Here is an 18,219-nt window from a genome sequence, read left to right as displayed (position 1 = left end):
CTGAACCAAACTTGATAACAAGACCCCATCTTTCCATTCCTGGGAGAAAAAATATGTCATTTCAACATTACTCGAGATATAAAATGTAGTAACCAAAGCTTTTCAATTTTGTCATGAAGGACATACAAATTAAAACTACAAAGTGATACCACTAAACACCCTACAGCATAATTAAAATTAAAAAGGCTAATACCAAATGTAGACATGCACTAACTAGAACTCTCATTCATTACTGGCAGAAGTGTAAATTGGTGTAACTACTTTGGAAAATTCCTTGGCAGTATGAGTGATGTGCTGAAGCTGGCTTGTACTGGCTCACAGAAGCAATTGTTAAATTTTCAGAAATTTTGTGAATCAGTTGATTTCATATTGTAGCTTGAAATCGGACAGAATGGAAGTATTTGGAAACTGGCAAACATTACAAATCAGCACCCACTCCAGCACACCAATGGGCAGACTATACCAAAGGCCCACCTACACACATCCTATGACCCAGCAAATTCACTTCTGGGTATATACCCTACAGAAATGTTCACCAAAAGCCATGTATAAAAATGTTCATAGCAGGACTAATTGTCATAGCTATGAACTGGAAACCCAAATAATAAATTGTGTCATGTTCATTCAATGGAATACTATGCAGTGATAAGAATGAAAGAATTATTGCTACATGTGGCAACACAGATGAATCTCATAAACAAAATGTTGGAAAAGGAGACAAAACAAGGGTGCTGTGTGATTCCACTTACACAAAGGTCAAAAGAGATCAAACTTATCTCTGGTGTCAGAAATTAGGGAAGTAGTTAGCAGAAAAGGGAGCAGGTGATGAACGACCAGATGAGATACAAGGGGGACTGTGAGGCACTGTACTGTCCTTTATTTCAATCTAAGTGGTGATTACATAATAGTGTTGACTTTGTGAAAATTTACCAGTAAAAAGTTCAATTAAAAAAAAATTAGGCCGGGGGGCCGTGGCTCACGCCTGTAATCCTAGCCCTCTGGGAGGCCGAGGCAGGTGGATTGCTCGAGGTCAGGAGTTCGAGACCAGCCTGAGCAAGACCCTGTCACTACTAAAAATAGAAATAAATTATCTGAACAACTAAAAATATATATGGAAAAAATTAGCTGGGCATGGTGGTGCATGTCTGTAGTCCCAGCTACTCGGGAGGCTGAGGCAGGAGGATCGCTTAAGCCCAGGAGTTTGAGGTTGCTGTGAGCGACGCTGACGCCACGGCACTCACTCTAGCCCAGGCAACAAAGTGAGACTCTCTCTCAAAAAAAAAAAAAAAAAAAAAAAACATTAGTCATTTCCATAATTGAACATCCATATGCAAAAAAAGAATTCAACTTAAACCTCACACCTTATGTGGAAACTGAAAATGGATAATAGATCTAAATGAAAAATATAAGGAAAAAGATAAATTAGATCTTATAAAAATTAGCAACTACTCTGCAAAATACACTAAGAGAATGAAAAGACAAGCTATAGACTGGGAGGAAATACTTGCAAATCATTTACGTGACAAAGGAATTGTATCCAAGAATATACTTCCTGGTTTTAAAATTTTACTATAGTTATATAAAATGTTACTGCCAGGGAAGCTGAGTGATGTGTACAACGGACCTACTATTCTTATAATTTCTTTTGAGTCCACAATTATTTCAAAACAAAAAGACTGATTTTTTTAAAAGGATATTGGGAGTTTTATCAACGAGACTGTCGATTTTTTCATATCTCTGGTATTCTAAGTATATTCTAATACAATACAGGGGGTATAACTGATAAAACTTTTCTAGAAAGCCATTTGGCTAAACCAATCAAAAGCTATTAGAATGTGCAAACCCCTTTGACCAAGAAATTCTACTTCTAGGAGTTTCTCCTAAAGAAGTAATTAGATACATGCAAAAATCTGCAAACAATGATGCAGTTTTGCACAGCTGTTTACAATAGTGAAAAGTTGAATAAAACTTAAAAAATTGGACATAAGTGAGGGACTAGTTAATGTACTATGACATACACAGAACAATGCAATGCAGCCATCAGAAATTCAGCCATAGAAGAATATTTTTATTGACATGGGAAAATGTTAACAATATACTTCTATATGAAATATGCAGGATACAAAACAGTATATACAGTTTAATACTATTTTTATGGAAAGAAAAATAGCCATATATACAAAATCATGTATAAGAAAAAATAATAAAAGGATGTAAATACCAAATATTAACAATGGTTATCTCTGGACAGTGGAATCAGAGGTGATTATGTAACTTTTCCAGTAAATTTCCCTGCCCTCCAAACATTATCTTCTTCATGCCATTCTGTCTTAGTCGTAATTAGTTTGATATACTTCTCTTCAAATAGGCTCTGTTTCACGATATATACCTCCAAAGCATACTTTTGATGCAGCTACTGCTATTCCCATTTAAAAAGTAGATGCTACTTGCTCTTATATACTGGCATGTGGAGAATATTTTTAACTAATATACTATAAAATATGCCACAGCATAGATCTGGTTATAGAAAATTATTATTTAGAGAATTGGAAAATCCTCTAATTGAGAGAAATTTTAAACAGAAGGAAAAATACTATCATTGGAGTTTTCATTAACAGTGGAGTGTGTAATAACTCAGAGTTCAGATTTGGAGAATTCTGGATCTTTCCCTCTTACCAGCTAACTGACTTTGGGTAAAAAATATTAGGTTTTTTTTTAGTCAGTAAAATATGGTTAATAATTCTGTAGAAAGAAGCAAAAATAAGTTTCTTACTGTTTCCTGCCTCCTTTCATAGGTTTGACATGCCAAAACTGTGAGATTACCTTAATGTTGATCAATGGTCTTTAACTTCTTTAATTATTTTAATGATTAATACACAGGACATACTTTTCATGCAAATGAGATTAGTGTTCCAAATATAAGAGGTCATTCTCTGATGACTCTTGGTAACTCACAATATTAAATACAGTTATAACAAATATAATTTATATTTTATATGTCAGAATCCATCCTCGTGTAAAGCTATTTTACTAGATTCATACCAAGTGAGGATGTTAAATCTTTTAAAGATAAAGTATCAGAGAAAGGGAAAAATATTTGTCTGTTTAATTCTCTGATGCTTTCCATGCTCTAGTGCCATCCCAAAGTTGCCTTCTAGTTTCTCTTCCCTCCCCTTAGGAAGGGAAGTTCAAGCAAATCTGTAATCAACTTTTAACAACTATTCGCAATCATATCTGAAAGGGAATAGTCAATGACTTATCGCTATATCTCAAAGGTAAATTTATTGTCTAAACGTTTGCCCAGGGGTAACTTGCAGATGAAAGTAACATAAAGCACTGATAAAAAGGAAGATTTGATAAGAATGAGGAAAAAAGAGATTTTCTTTGTTTTTCCCATCAAAAGTTTGCTCCTTCTTTCCACAAAATCATGAAATTGAGAAAGCTGGCTGGAGCACAGATGGGAAGTGTGCATCAAATTCATGTAACTATACAACATACTCCTGCCCTAGTGTCGTTCTGCCCCCTCTATCCCATTCTATAAATGTCCCATTAACCACAGTATAGCTTCTAGCATAGTTCTAATTCCTCAATAAAGATCACAAGAAAGGTAATTCCAGGTTGTTAAAAGAAACCAGAATATTACACAAACACAATTCTGGGATGAAAGGAGACTACTGACACTCCATATTTATTGCTTTACACTACAAGAATTAAACAAAAAAGGCAGAGACTAGAAAATCACTTTTTGAAATTTCACAATCACCAATTTATGACAGAAATTGAAGCATAACACTTACACTAACAAATATGTTAGATGCATTATCACCTTAGCACATAACTGCAGATGGATACTCCTGGATTTTCACTTAATCCATTACTCAATGATGAACACTATAAAATGAAAGGTGACATACTTATGAACTAAAATCACAAGAAGAAACTTTCCAAGATCAATCTTAAATGAGCTCCTATTTCAATAAGCCATAAAGAGCAGTAAAAGGCAATATTCGTTTAACAGTACAAGAATCTCGATGACAAGAAACCAGGTATTTATATTCCTCTAGAGACATTTCTTCCCCACCTAACAAAGGCACTTGACATGTACTGAAATGGACAGTTAATTCAGATACTGCCCTGGGCAACTGTTACCTTCCTAAAATTAGATGAAGTGGTGATTAAATTCAAATTAGTTCTCCCAAATAAGCTGAAACACACATGAATATATCATAAGTTCTCTATTTTTGGCAGATGATATAACCAAAGAAGAAAAGATAATGTTGGTGTCCACGCTGAACTGGCTGACTTGAGCAGTCAAGGATACTCTCTTTGCATATTCCTTGATGACTATGGAATATGTATATAATTATAGGCAAATTAACCTTTCATACAGTTTCATGTATTAGTGTTCACTCCTCTTCTTGTCTTTTCTTACTTTTTTGTTCTTTCCCAAAGCCTTAGATGATTCCTCCTAAAAAAGACACAATCAATGCTGCTGTTAAATCTAATCACATAGACTATACTATGGTGAAGGCATAATCACTTTCATATGTACCTTTGTGTTTTACAGGGCATTTTCACTTATAGTCTATCATAATATTTTCAAAACAATCATGAATAACCAAGGAAGAATTATTTATCTAGATTTAGGTTTGAATAATTTTATTATTATTTAATCTATTGTCCACTTTCCCAAGTAAGGCGGTAGGGTTTAAATAAAATAGATACGAACACACTTAAAATATTAAACAAATTCCAAGTATACGGGAAGAAAGCATCTAAAGGCATGCTAGGGGAAGGGGAAATACTTGGGCATTGACAGAGAATTTTAGAATTGTATAGATATTTAAAGAAAATGTAGTCCAGTGTGACACTAGCCACCACCTCTCTGGGCCTCAATTTTAGAGGGTGGCACCTAGTTGGTCTTGAAAGGTTTTCTAATTATGAAATTCCATGAACCTATGAAGTCAAGGTTTGAAGAGATGGAGTGATCTGCCCAAGGTCACACGACTGGCCAGACACACTGTTTTGATTAGAGCCTAAGTCTCCAGCTTCTTAGACCAAAGGTTTTACTAATGCACTACCCACACTGTGATTCATGCTTAATTTTCTGTCTTTTTTTTTTTTTTTTTTTTAAATTTCACAGGCAGTGATGAGAAACTCTCTAGACATAGTATCAATAGCCACTTACAGGTGAATTTGTGTAGTTCTTCTCCACTAGTATGTTTCTGGCACAGTTGTTGATATGTTTAAAGCGATCTGGTCCCAGCAGAATCCCTCCATACCAGCGTGATACCACCACCATGACATTCCTCACATTCAAAATCTGTTATTTTCAGAAGCATAATTAGATACACAGATAGACATGTACAAATGTGAGTTTCAAAGGAGAATGAAATAACCCATGTATAAAATTGCACATAAAATTTCCCAGTGACTTTAATGGCAGAGCCATAAGAGTATGCACTGAGTGAGATTACTCACAACTCAAGGGGTAAAATATTAGAACAGAAGGGAATTTGGAAAACTAACACTGTGTCCCACGATGTCCTCAAATTCCAAACACTGGGGCAACTGGGCAGAGTGAAAGTGAGACCATGCAAGTTGGGTGCCAGTTCTTGGTGACTTCAACCAGAGCAGCTCAGTTTAGGCCCCCTTTTACCACTAGGCCACACAGCAACAAAAAACCTGACTCTAAACTAACTACTGGAGAAAACAGGGGCTGCATGGGTAATCAATTGCTGGTGCCTACCAGTAAGATCTTCATCAGTTTGACATCTGTCAAATGCTGCCCTTAATGTGAAGCCCACCAGTCTACAGGCCTGACCCACACACAGAGCTCCTATTCAAGGGAAAGGCCTAGTTAGAACACAAACCTCCACATACAATAACAGAAGAAACCAAGTAACTACCTTAGGAAAAAAATAATCCATTCTTAAAATTAATGGACAATCAATGATCACCAGACAGATGAAGAAAATCCAGCAGCATGAAAGAGAAAGCACAAGATAAACAAACTAAAATGGACCAGGAAAAATTTAAGGGTGAGAACATCTGAAAAAAGAAACTCTAATTAATATACTCAGAGAAATTTTAGAAAATATTGGATCTATAAACCAGAACAGAATACTATAAAAAAAGAAAATTAAAGAACAAGAAAGAACTCTTAAAAATTAAATACATGGTTGCTGAAAAAAATCAAAAATTCAACAGAAATTTTGGGAGACAGTCAAGAAAATGTCTCAGAACATAAAGACAATGAGATGAACAACTTAATAAAAAAAAGAAACATTCTGGATCTATCCAGAAATTCCCATATCCAACAAGAGTACCACAAAGATACAGAATAGAAAGAAAGAGGAGGAAACTGTCAAAAAACAAAGAGAACAAGTTTTCCCAAAGTTTAAGACAATCTTCTATTGTCTATGTCTCGAAAGTATACCACTTAACTATTTGCTTCCTGCCCCATATCCAGTAGTTAAAATTTTTAATCAATATTTTAAAATTTAACTACTAATTATATAATTTAACTGATTTACTTATTCCTAAATGGACCTCTGTTTTGTTGAGAAATTTTATGGCTCATATAGGACAGGATTAATAGAGTTTAACTTAAGCCTACCTCCATAAGATGAAGAAGACGTCCTCCAGCTGCTGTTTCCCCATCATCCTCACAGTCCTGCAAGAAGGTCTGTTTATCCTCACAATATATTCTGGAAATACATATAACAGCGTTACACTTTGAAACCTAAAATATTATAATAAAAGTTATACCTTAATACTTCTTGCAATCAATTGGATTACTTCCAAAATCACCATATTTGTTTTTAAGAAATCCTTCTTGAACTCTATGTTAGATATATTTGCACTGATGATTTACTATCCAATATGTTTTGTCTTTTTAATATTTGAGAAAGCTAAGAATCAAAAATGTTGCTCTTATGGGAAGGTGAATTTACACATCTGACCATTTTCCTTATTTCATTTAACCTTGAAGCTACAGAGAGGTTACTGAAAAACATTCATCGAGAATATACTGTACAGAAGCATTACAACAGTAAGCACAAATGACATGATATAAAAGAAATAAGCAGTGTACCCCTGTCTTCAAAGGGCCTAAAGATCTAGTGAAATAAACAAAAAGTATATAAAAAAAAGATGAAGGCAATAAAACCAACATCATCTTATTCTAGCCATCAAGCATTTCTATTTTCCCCCTTCTCAGTAAGAATTTATTATTAATTTAGAGACAGAGTTTCACTCTGTTGCCCAGGCCAGATTGCCATGGCATCAGCCTAGCTCACAGCAAACTCAAACTCTTGGGCTCAAGCAATCCTCCTGTCTCAGCCTCCCGAGTAGCTGGGACTACAGGCAGGTGCCACCACACCCAGCTAATAAAGATTTATTTTTCTCTTTAAAATTTTCCCCTTGATGAATGTTGTTAGAGACAAATCGTGGTATTTTTATCCATTTAAATTATCTAGAAAATTAGTATTTGGAATAATCATGTAGGGCTACAATGCAGAAGAATAAGCTCAGCAAATAAGTATTAGAGATGTAAAAAAAAAAAAGTGCCAGTTAAGGTCTGCCATCTAGTGGATTTCTTAGGCCCCTACAATGGTATCATACGGAACTGGACAAATGTGATAGATATCCTCCCACCTATTGCCATAAAAAGCTGGAAACTTTTTTTTATTATTTAGAAGACAGAGTCTTGCTCTGTTGCCTAGACTGAAGCGCACTGATAAAATCAGAGCTCACTGTAGCCTCCACCAAACTCCTGGGTTCAGTGATCCTCCTGCCCTCAGCCTCCTGAGTAGCTGGGACTACAGGTACGTGCCACCAGGTCTAGCTCATTTTTTTTAGAAACAGGGTCTCACTATGTTGCCCAAGCTGGTTATCAAACTCCTGGCCTCAAGTAATCCTCCTGCCTCAGGGCCTCCCTTATGCTGGGATTACAGGTGTTAGCCACCACACTCAGCTTGGAAACTTTTTATGTAAATATTACAAGCTATAAAAGCTCATGTATGCAACTAAATCAGTTATATTATCTTGCAGCAGTCATATTCATTCATTCACTCATCCATCCTTCCATCCACATATTCATCCATTCACTCAGTAAGTATTTACTGACCACCTACTACAAGAAGGCTCTAGTATTACTCAGAGTTGACCTCATTTGAGGAAGTTAGTACTACTACGCAAAATTTTATATGACAAATTTAAGGCAAAAAGGAGTCAGGAGTTGGTTAGATTAGGCTTACAATCTAACTCCATCATTTTAAGGAACAAATGAAGAAAATTTGACTACATAAATCAGTACTGTTACATTTTTTAAGAAATGAACCCATGGGAAATTTTCACTAACCCTTTCCTCACATGCCAGGAAGATAATGACGCAGCATCCAATAGCTGTGTGTACCAGTAGCCTGACGCGCGCCCTGTAACTCCAAAGCAGGGACACAGCCCCAGTACCAGGAAGTAACCTTAAAAGGACCCTAAGCGTTCAAAATACACATCACAAAGTCCACGTACCAAACAAAGTTCATTTATTTTATTCCCAGTGGGGTCCCTAAAGCCTCCACTTTGTGTCTTTTTAGTTTTATCTGAAACACAATCCTGACAAGCTAAACTTTCATTCCCAACCATCAATTAAATAAGCGAGGGCAAACTGAGGTGGGCTACTACTTGGAGTCACATTGACATCTGTGAGAAGCAACAGCTGATCACTTATTAACATGGAAAGACAAAGAAAAACTACAAAAACACTCACAAGAACTTTATTAAAGGCCCAAAAAGCTGGGGCCTGAAATAGAAAAACCAAATCATTTAACTTTTTTTTTAATAATTTAGGGTCAACACTGGGTACAAATTGTTGTTGACAATGTAGCCACACAGCCACAGAGGAGTGAAATAAAGAAAAAAATAAAATTGGATTATCAAATTCAGCTCTATCATTTGACAACTATGGGATCTTGAAAAAGTTAACCTTTTTACAGTAGCATAACTGCTGAAATAATCAGAATTGATTTACGTAAAATGTTGGCACAGAGGAGGCATTCAATAAACATGTGGCATGAATGAATGTTAACCATTACCATTTTCACAGTACTTTCTCATCACTAACAGCATAGTCTAATTCCTTATTTTCGTACTGAAGGCCCAAAAAAAACATTACAATTCTGTTTGGTGAAACACTATTAAGAAGGGAATTATATAACAAATAGTTGTAAGTTTTGGAACTTACAGAGAATGTGAACTTAGTACTTAGAGAATATGAACTTAGTACTACTAAAAACTCATGAATTTTTTTGATGATGAATTTTTTTGAGTTTGAATTTCAGATACCCCAGACTTTAAGGTTTCAATCACATTTTAAATTTGTGCCAAATCCCTATGTTGATATTCTGATTTATTTTAGGCCTAAATGATGTTCTTTTAGGTCTTAACAATTTAAAAAATATGTCCTTCATCTCTTCATTTACAAATTACCAAAAATCTGTATAAAAACCTTAGTTCAAAACTAAAAGGCACATAATAAAAGAAGTACTCTTAATTCACTGCTGATGGGAGCATAGTTTGGTTTTAAAAACCTTTGGAAGAAATTTGGCAATATATATCAAGAGTTTCAAAAATGTTCACACGTTATGATAATTTTACTTCTAAGAATTTATTCTTTCTTCCTTTTAATTATATCTCCATTTCATTTCAAAAAAGAATCTGAAGCAACTAGAACCTATCCTGAGGAAATAACCTAAAAAGTAGACAAGATGTTCACCGGACTATTCTTCACAATAGTGAAAATACAAAAAACTATAACAAAAAGGAAATGATTAAATAAATAGTAGTACACAGCCTCAAACAAATACTAAACATCATTAAAACAGTATTTATCAAGCAGTTACAACAACATGATAAAGTGCTTTTGTTTAATTAAGAAAAAAATTAGATACAAGCCTAAGGCATTGGAAAAAAATAAACTCTGTACAGAAAAGACAAAAAATTATCAAAATATTGTCAGTTACATTTAATGGCAGAAAATGCTTGATTTTCCCTCCAATTCTTTTTTTTTGTTTTCTGCAGTTTCCAAGTATTCTACATGTCTATTACTATCACAATAAACACTTTATAGTTATTTTTTAAAATCATGCATCATTTCCCATTTTTTACAAGTGGCAAATTCCAAAAATTATGATGATTACTCACCTGTAAGCATAGATGTTGTGGGTGGCACTAGCTATTTTCTTATTCTCATACAATTTGGAAAGAACCATTTTCACCTTTAAAACAGCAGTAATATAAATAAAATACGCTTTTTATTTGCTCTGTAAATAAATGCTAGAAAAATAGCTTAAAGCACATTATATTAAAATAAACAGTCATTTAAAGAGTTTATTAGACACTGAAAAAACCATTTCCAAAGTTTCCTTCTCATTTTAAGGGCAAAACTAGTACTCTCAATTGGTATAAAAATGACAGACCTGGTATTTTTGAGCACTATCAACAAATATTTGGGCACTAACTATGTCTAACACACTGTATATGAAAACTTGATCTCTATATAGAGAATTTTAAATGTAAATGTAAGAATTTCTAAAAATTGGCTCTGAAATTTACCAAACGTATATATCCAATATGGTAGGTATACAATAATGGTATGTTCCATACATTATAAAACCACAACTTTCTCTAGGAATCAAGTAAAGTTCATAGAGGAGGTCATATGAGCCAGGTCTTGAAAAATAAGTGGTAGTTCTGATTCAAAAGGAAAGACGGGCAGGAAGAAGACATACCACTCAGAGGAAGCAGCATATAGAAATGCAGAACTAAAGTGATAAGATTTAGCAAATAAAAATAAAGAATATCTAGTTAAATTTGAATTTTGATAAATAACAAGTAATTTTCTAGTATAAGTATGTCCCATATAATAATGTTTACCTAAAATTCAAATTTAACCAGGTATCTGGCAACCTTAGCAGGTACATAAAAGAGAAAGTTTCAGGAGTATGAACAAAATGATAGAAGGTATGTCACAAACGATAAACTAGGGTCATATCACAAAGGGCCTTGTATAAGAGTTTAGATTTTTCCCTTACAGGCAATGGAAATCAGCAAAGATTATATGTGTGTGAGGGTGGGTGGGCGGGGAAAGAGAGTGGTCAGACTTTTCAGGAAGGTTGTAACTGACGACCAGTATGGAAGAAATACTGGCGGTGGGAAAGACTGAGCTAGAGCTGGGGAGATCAATTTGGATCACAAATTGTGCAGTCTTGTGTTTACTGTTTTTTAACCTTTCAGGTCCTCAGATTCCTTTTTTTTTTCTCCCAGAGGCAAGTTCTCCCTGCAGAAGAGAACCGGCCCCCTACAGAAACTCTACAAAATCTGTTCCATGGACAGAGCAGAGGCAGGGTCTCCTTGCAGAAAAGAACTGGCCAGATTCCTGATCAATAGAATAAAGTAGACAATGACCTCTAAAATGTGTTTCAGCTCTCACAAATTATGATCCTTTAGGTCTAGCTATGATCAGAAACAGAAAGAGGATCCAGGATGATCAGATTCAGAACAGAACCCTAGCAAGAAATTATGAGCAAAAGTGAAACACAAAATAGGATTCCTGGGAGAAAAGACCAGAAGGCTATACCAGAAGCTATTATCTTGACCACAAGGCAATGCAGAGAAGAACTTCCTCTCAGAGACTAAGGAGAGAGTGAAAGAGCTTGGTACAAAGAACTGTATCCCAAAAGGTCAGGGCTTTAAAAGAGCTTAAAGAGTGGAGTAGCTGCAAAGACCAAAAGAAAGAGAGTAATGCCTAAAACTTTTGGGAACTAATGAGACTTTTTAAACAAATGTAACTTTACAGATAATATTGAAATTGCCTTGTACATCAATAAAATTTAAGCTGGGCTAAAATATAGAAACAAGGAAGGAAAGGAATATGCTGAAAAGAGAGTAAGAAAGGCAAAGATCTAGCAATATAGTTTTTGACTGAAAAGTCTCCCATTTATATCCCTAGGGAAGAATAAGATCACATCAGATCAGGAAGCAGAAGGGAAAAGGAATCAAGTAGAGAAGACTGAGCTTGGCCTGTCTGTCCACTGTCCCCTTTGTTGAGCAGCAGTGGTATGGACTTAGTTTCACAGAACTCTCACTTCACAGGACAAATAACTCTTTTTAACAAGCTATTAAGTATCATACTTTTCTACAATAATGCAATGGATATTTCTTATTTAAAGATTCATTAGAAGGTTAAATCTTAATCAGAGTTTACATATAATTTTGGAGGCAATGACAAACAGAAACAAAACAAAATCTTCTATGATTCATAGTAATAATTTAGGAGTAGGAAGATATGCAAATGCTTTTTATCTTATGTGAAAATTAAACATGAAAGTAAAAATAAGCACAATACTGCAAAATCATTTACTTGAATTACTTTGGTAATACAATATCAAAGTGAGCTAGACATAGGAACTTTACCTGTTTGGGACAAACTACTGGAGCCAAGTGTGCCTGAAAAGTACTTCTTCTGTCTGTAATAGGAATGCCGTGATCAATTGGAGGTAATTCTTCTATTTCTATAAATTTAAAGAATTAATTTAAATGAATTTTTTTAAAATTCTTACATTTAAATACTGAAAAATTAACAATGGGAGAGAATTGGGAAACAAATGTAAATTACATGGCAAATCAACTAAAATAGCCATTAATAACCATATACCAAAATTAAATCTAAATTATAATTTGAACCAAAGAGTTTCTAAGTATATTTTATTAATACATAAGATAAAAATACTTGACTTATAAATGATTTTCACCTGCCAAGGTTACCCAGTGGAAGTGATGGGTTGGGATTCAAATCCTGGACTTTTGTGTAGTGTAAGTAGGTATGATATCTCTAACACAGTACCTAATTTTTAAGAGTGTTAAGTGCTCCTGAAACCAAAGACTAATGGCTGCTAATGTACAACAACTTATTTATCCATTCCATTATTGACAGACCTCTGGGTTGAGTCTTTAAATGACTTTATATTGTGTGGCTATAATATTTTCTGCTAATAAAACTGTTCCTCTTTCATATGATGGAATTAAATACATCAATAATAATTCAAATTGGTATTCCATAAAGAATATCATGATTTCCAATTATTCTGACTCTTAAACAAGTTTGAAAGTCACTGATTAACCCTAAACTCTGTTGAGAAACTTAACTAACCTGGCTGCTATTACCTATCTCACTTAGGATGAAAAGTTATTGAAGACAAGAAACCAGGTTCATGTAGAATGTTTTACCCTCCCTCTAACATTGCCCTTTTCTTAAACTGATTTTGACCACTGTACTAATACAAAGATTAAGTCAAACACAGTATTAAGGTCAATATGAACAGCTGACTTATCGACACTATGACTGTGATTTTTACCCTCTTTCTTTTAATGGTGGATCCTGTTTCCCAAAAGAAGTCATATGTCAAATCTACAAATAAATAAATGATTAAAATAGGAGCTATCTAGGTTGAAGTATGAGGAGGAGCCCTGGATCCTCCCCACTCTCACATTTCCTCTTTATCCTCTTCCACTAGTCCTGGGACATCATTGAGAAACATTAAACTGTCAAAATACTGTTTAAAAACTACTGTATAATGGCACAGGAAACTCCTCACCTTTGAATAGAATGAACTGTTCCCTCTAGTCTGTCATGTTTTTGTAAGAGACTCAGAGAACAATAACATTCAAAATTTTAAAACACTAAAATTGAACACATTTTCACATAGAAACACAGAACTGGTTTTATCACATCAACTTGTTTTTAAGTTGAATACTACCTGATTATGGAACAAATTTGTTTGAACAAAAACTAAACTCTTGGTCAGCTGTGGTGGTTCGTGCCTGTAATTCCACCACTTTTGGAGGCTGAGGCAGGAGGATCCCTTGGAGCCTATGAGTTCAGGGCCAGCGTGGGCAACACAGAGATACCCCATTTCTTTAAGGGAAAAAAAATAACCCTAAACTCTTAAAAGGCATTTTACTAGCTTTAATTTCAGTGGCTGCACTTTCAGTTAATATACTGTATTTGTGAGCACAGACTAAAATTTAACCCAGAGATATCAGGAGATAGCTGAGGACTTCAATATAGAAATATAAAAACAAGATATGAATTGAAAACATTAAAAGCCTTTCTTAGTTTCAATTTCTTCCATCGCTAAATCAAAACTTACTAAGTAGCAAAAAACAAAAGGTAAATTTCCATTTTTTCTCATCATCGATAGACCTGGCAAACACCAAAATGGCCAAGGGACAGGGGAAAAAAAAAAATCTCAGTTACCTGCAAATTAATAACTACTTCCTAAAATCCGAGAGTTTACTAAATTTCTATATCATCCCAAAGAACAATACATAATACTATAACACTACCTCCCCACTTTCCTCAAAAAAACCCAGTTAGTTACATTATACCTGTTCGATTCTCACTGGTATCAAAATCCAATGCTTTAACTGGATTTTCTGGCTGGCTTGCTAAAATGACATCATCTTCACATTCAACATCTTCCTCTTCAGTTTTCTTCTTTACATCAGGGCCTATGCAAACATAAGACATTATGATTAATTTACAAAGCAAATAAGAAGTTATACTTTTAAAAAATCATTAGGTCCTGATCTCTAAACACCATTCTTCAACAGAAGAAAAAGGGCTCCTAGGAAAAGCGCTTCATTCCAAGGTTGGGGCAAGGAAAACACAAGATGAACCTGGAGTATCATGTGGTTCCAGAAATTAGAAAATGCTCAAAAAAATGTGGGGCTTATAAAAAGAACACAGGAACCAACCTGAAGGAGCTCCTGATGGCCAAAGCTGGAACAATTTGATCAACAAAATAAATAACAATAGTATAGAATTTTAACCCATGGAATAAAATAATATGCATGAGTTGATACTGATATAAATAGTTAAACAAATAAATACAAAAATGGGGAAGAGAGACATCTATGCCTCACAACAGAATTCCAATTACTAAGTGAAGAAAGAATGAAGGAAATAGAGAATCAGCATTAGGCAAACATCATGGTAATAAATATTGTTGACAAGATGAATATTATTTATAAAATTAGTGGGTGAAAATTTAAGGAGAATAGGATATTAGTATAGCCTCAAAGTACCTCCTCCAAGATACAAAAAGAGAAAGACAGTTAACTGTGACGATTAATTTTACATGTCACCTTGGCTAGGCCACAGTACCCAGATATTTGGTTAAACACTATTCTAGAAGTTTCTGTAAAGATATTTTTGGGATGAGATTAACATTTAAATCAGTTGACTTTGAGTAAACCAGACTGTCTTCTATAATGTGGGCCAGCCTCATGCAATCAGTTGAAGGCCTTATAAGAAAAACACTAACCTCCCCCCAAGAGAAAATTTTTCCAGCAGATAACCTCTGTATTCAAACTATAACAACTCTTCCCTGGGTCTCTAGTCTGCCAGCCTATACTGTAGATTTTGGATTTGCCAGCCAGCCTCTACAATTGTATAAGCCAATTTCTTAAAATACATCTCTCTCTTGCTATGTATAACCCACATATACACACAACATCCACATTCTATTGGGTCTGTTTCTCTGGAGAATCCTGACTATAGGATTTACAGTGGAGATACCTCGCAGACATCTTCTTAACTAAGGGATCAAGGTAAACATCACTGATAATAAGGCATATTGACATCATGAACTCTTTGATATGATGCACTATGAAGGACACAATATCATTTTTGTGGTATTCTTATCAAAAATGACTAATCTGACTCCAATCATGAGAAAACACTGGACAAAACCAAACTGAGGGACATTCTACAAAATAACTAATCAGTACTCTTCATAAGTGTCAACACTGTAAAAGTCAAGGAAAGACTAAGGAACTATTTATAGTCTAGAAGAGAGTAAAGAGAAATAAAAACTAAATGCAACATAGAATTTTGGACAGGATTCTGTAACAGCAGAAAGGACACTAGTAGAAAAATTTGTAAAAATCTGAATAAGCTCTATAGTTTTATCTATAATATTATACTAATGTTAGTTTCCTGTTCTTGATAGCTATATGATGTTTATGCATTAATAACATGTTAACAGGAAATCAGGGTAAAGGGTATAAAAGTTCTCTGTACTGTTTTTACAACTTTTTTGTATGTCTAAAATTAGTTCAAAATTTTTAGAAATTGTAAACAGTAGTGTATAATTAGCTCAAAATTTAAAATTTTTATACAAAAATATATAAATAATAAAGAATATATTTGTACTGAAGATTAACATGAGAAGAAGAGGGGAGGGGAAGAGAGGGGAGGGGAAGAGTGGGAAGGGAGGAGGTGAAGGAGAGGAAAAAGAAAAGGAAAAAATCCAAACAAAAATTCTAAAAGTCAAAATAATGAATTATACAACACAAATCAATAACTGAAAGTTGAAGGGTGGCTAAACTATATTATGGATACAGGTAGGAAAGGAAAAATATCATTTTTAAAGTCAATTATTAAAATTTCCTAAGAGTTTCCTAAGACTTTCTGAAGTCCTAAGTTTTAACTGGAATATTTTCCATTTCTGCAATTGTTCCCATTCTAGAAAGGCAGATTGACAAATATTAATTTTGTTTTGAGAATTTTGAAATCACTTTTCTCACACACGCCCTGAGATGCTGCAAAATCAGAACATAAATCATAAAAAGTTAAAGAAAATACTTGAAAAAAGACTGTTACACAGAATATCTTCCAATTTATCTCTCTGATCTTAACAGCAACAGTATAAGTATCTGAATCTATTGAAAAGTGGTAAAATGTTCTAAAAAAAATATATACTGCTATCATTTATAAATGTATACTGATTTTGCTAAGGGAATCCTAAATAACTGGTTCCCTACAAATAACCTTTTAAAAAATTAGTAAGTAAACTATCAGATTCTTTTTCAATCCCTCTTTTTCCCAGATTGAAAATAATTCTACCAGTGGTAACAATAAAACTCTATTTGGATATTATTTTGCTCTCTAAAAGGCCTTTGTGGTAAGTGAAACAAAGACCAGCAAAGTGAAGTAATAGGAAATGTTAGATTTCCATGTTGTCATATACTTAATGATTCAATAAAAGACTACTAACAACAGAGCAAAATATCAATTTTTAAATGTTCTGAAATTAGTGGTGACAGTGGCACAACTTTGGGAATATACTAAAAACCACTGACTTGTACACTTTAAAAGGGTAAATAATTAAGGCATGGGAATTATATCTCAATAAAAAAATCAATTTTCAAAGTTAATTTTTATGTCCTAACAATGGTGGTCACTATTCTTCCCAAAATTCTTTTTCAATTAACTGTAGACTCACTTGAAGTTAATATCTAATTTATATAGTCCAATCATTCATAAGGAATGTTACAAGGTTCACATTACCTTAACAACAGTCAAAGAGAACAGAGATTTTAGACCCAAGTTCTTTCACCACAATATTCTACTTCTATAAGCGTATACTGTAGTCCTCTTTATCCTCGGGGGATAGTTCCAACACCCCCGTGGATGGCTGCAACCATGGACAGTAAGAAATCCTATATATACTATGTTTTTTCCTATCCACAGATACCTACAATCAAGTTTAATTTATAAATTAGGCCCAGTATTAACAACTAATAAGAAACAAGAACAATTATATAGTAATGATATATTGTAATAAAAGTTATGTGAATGTGGTCTCTTTCTCTCAAAATATCTTACTGTACTGTACTCACCCTTCTTGTGATGATGTGAGATGATAAAATGCCTATCTGAGGCAATTAAGTGATGGAATGGGATGGCACAAGATTTCATCACATTATCAGAATGGTGCACAATTTAAAATTATGAATTATTTATTTCTGGAATTTTCCATTTAATATTTTTATTTTTATTTTATTTATTTATTTTGAGACAGAATATCACTCTGTTGCCCCAGGGAGAATGCAGTGGCACCACTGTAGCTCACTGCAACCTCAAACTCCTGGGCTCAAGCAATTCCCCTGCCTCAACCTCACCAGGAGCTGGGACTACAGGTGTGTGCCACCATACCCGGCTAATTTTTCTATTTTTAGTAGAGACAGGGACTCACTCTTGTTGAGGCTGATCTCAAACTCCTGAGCTCAAGCAATCCTCCCACCTGGGCCTTCTAGAGTGCTGGGATTACAGGCCTGAGCCACCGTGCCCAGGCCATTTAGTATTTTTAGACC

At 34.3% G+C, this 18,219-nt stretch overlaps 1 protein-coding gene across 1 annotated transcript in view; it reads right to left on the bottom strand.

Annotated features, from left to right (window-relative positions):
• Positions 1 to 2,050: 2,050 nt before the first annotated feature.
• Positions 2,051 to 18,219, bottom strand: part of IMPACT (impact RWD domain protein) — a 28,158-nt gene continuing 11,989 nt past the window's right edge. The window contains exons 6-11 of the mRNA XM_045527568.1: positions 14,449 to 14,571; positions 12,475 to 12,572; positions 10,204 to 10,277; positions 6,620 to 6,710; positions 5,189 to 5,323; positions 2,051 to 4,468 (exon numbers count right to left, since the gene is read on the bottom strand). Coding sequence (XP_045383524.1) covers positions 4,400 to 4,468; positions 5,189 to 5,323; positions 6,620 to 6,710; positions 10,204 to 10,277; positions 12,475 to 12,572; positions 14,449 to 14,571 — 590 coding nt within the window. The 3' untranslated portion in view covers positions 2,051 to 4,399. The remainder of the gene's footprint in view (positions 4,469 to 5,188; positions 5,324 to 6,619; positions 6,711 to 10,203; positions 10,278 to 12,474; positions 12,573 to 14,448; positions 14,572 to 18,219) is intronic.

This window comes from Lemur catta, chromosome 16 (assembly GCF_020740605.2).
Source record: "Lemur catta isolate mLemCat1 chromosome 16, mLemCat1.pri, whole genome shotgun sequence".
Taxonomy (NCBI): Eukaryota; Metazoa; Chordata; class Mammalia; order Primates; family Lemuridae; genus Lemur; species Lemur catta.
The sequence above is the reverse complement of the archived record's forward strand: the minus strand, read 5'-3'. Positions and strand labels throughout refer to the sequence as shown.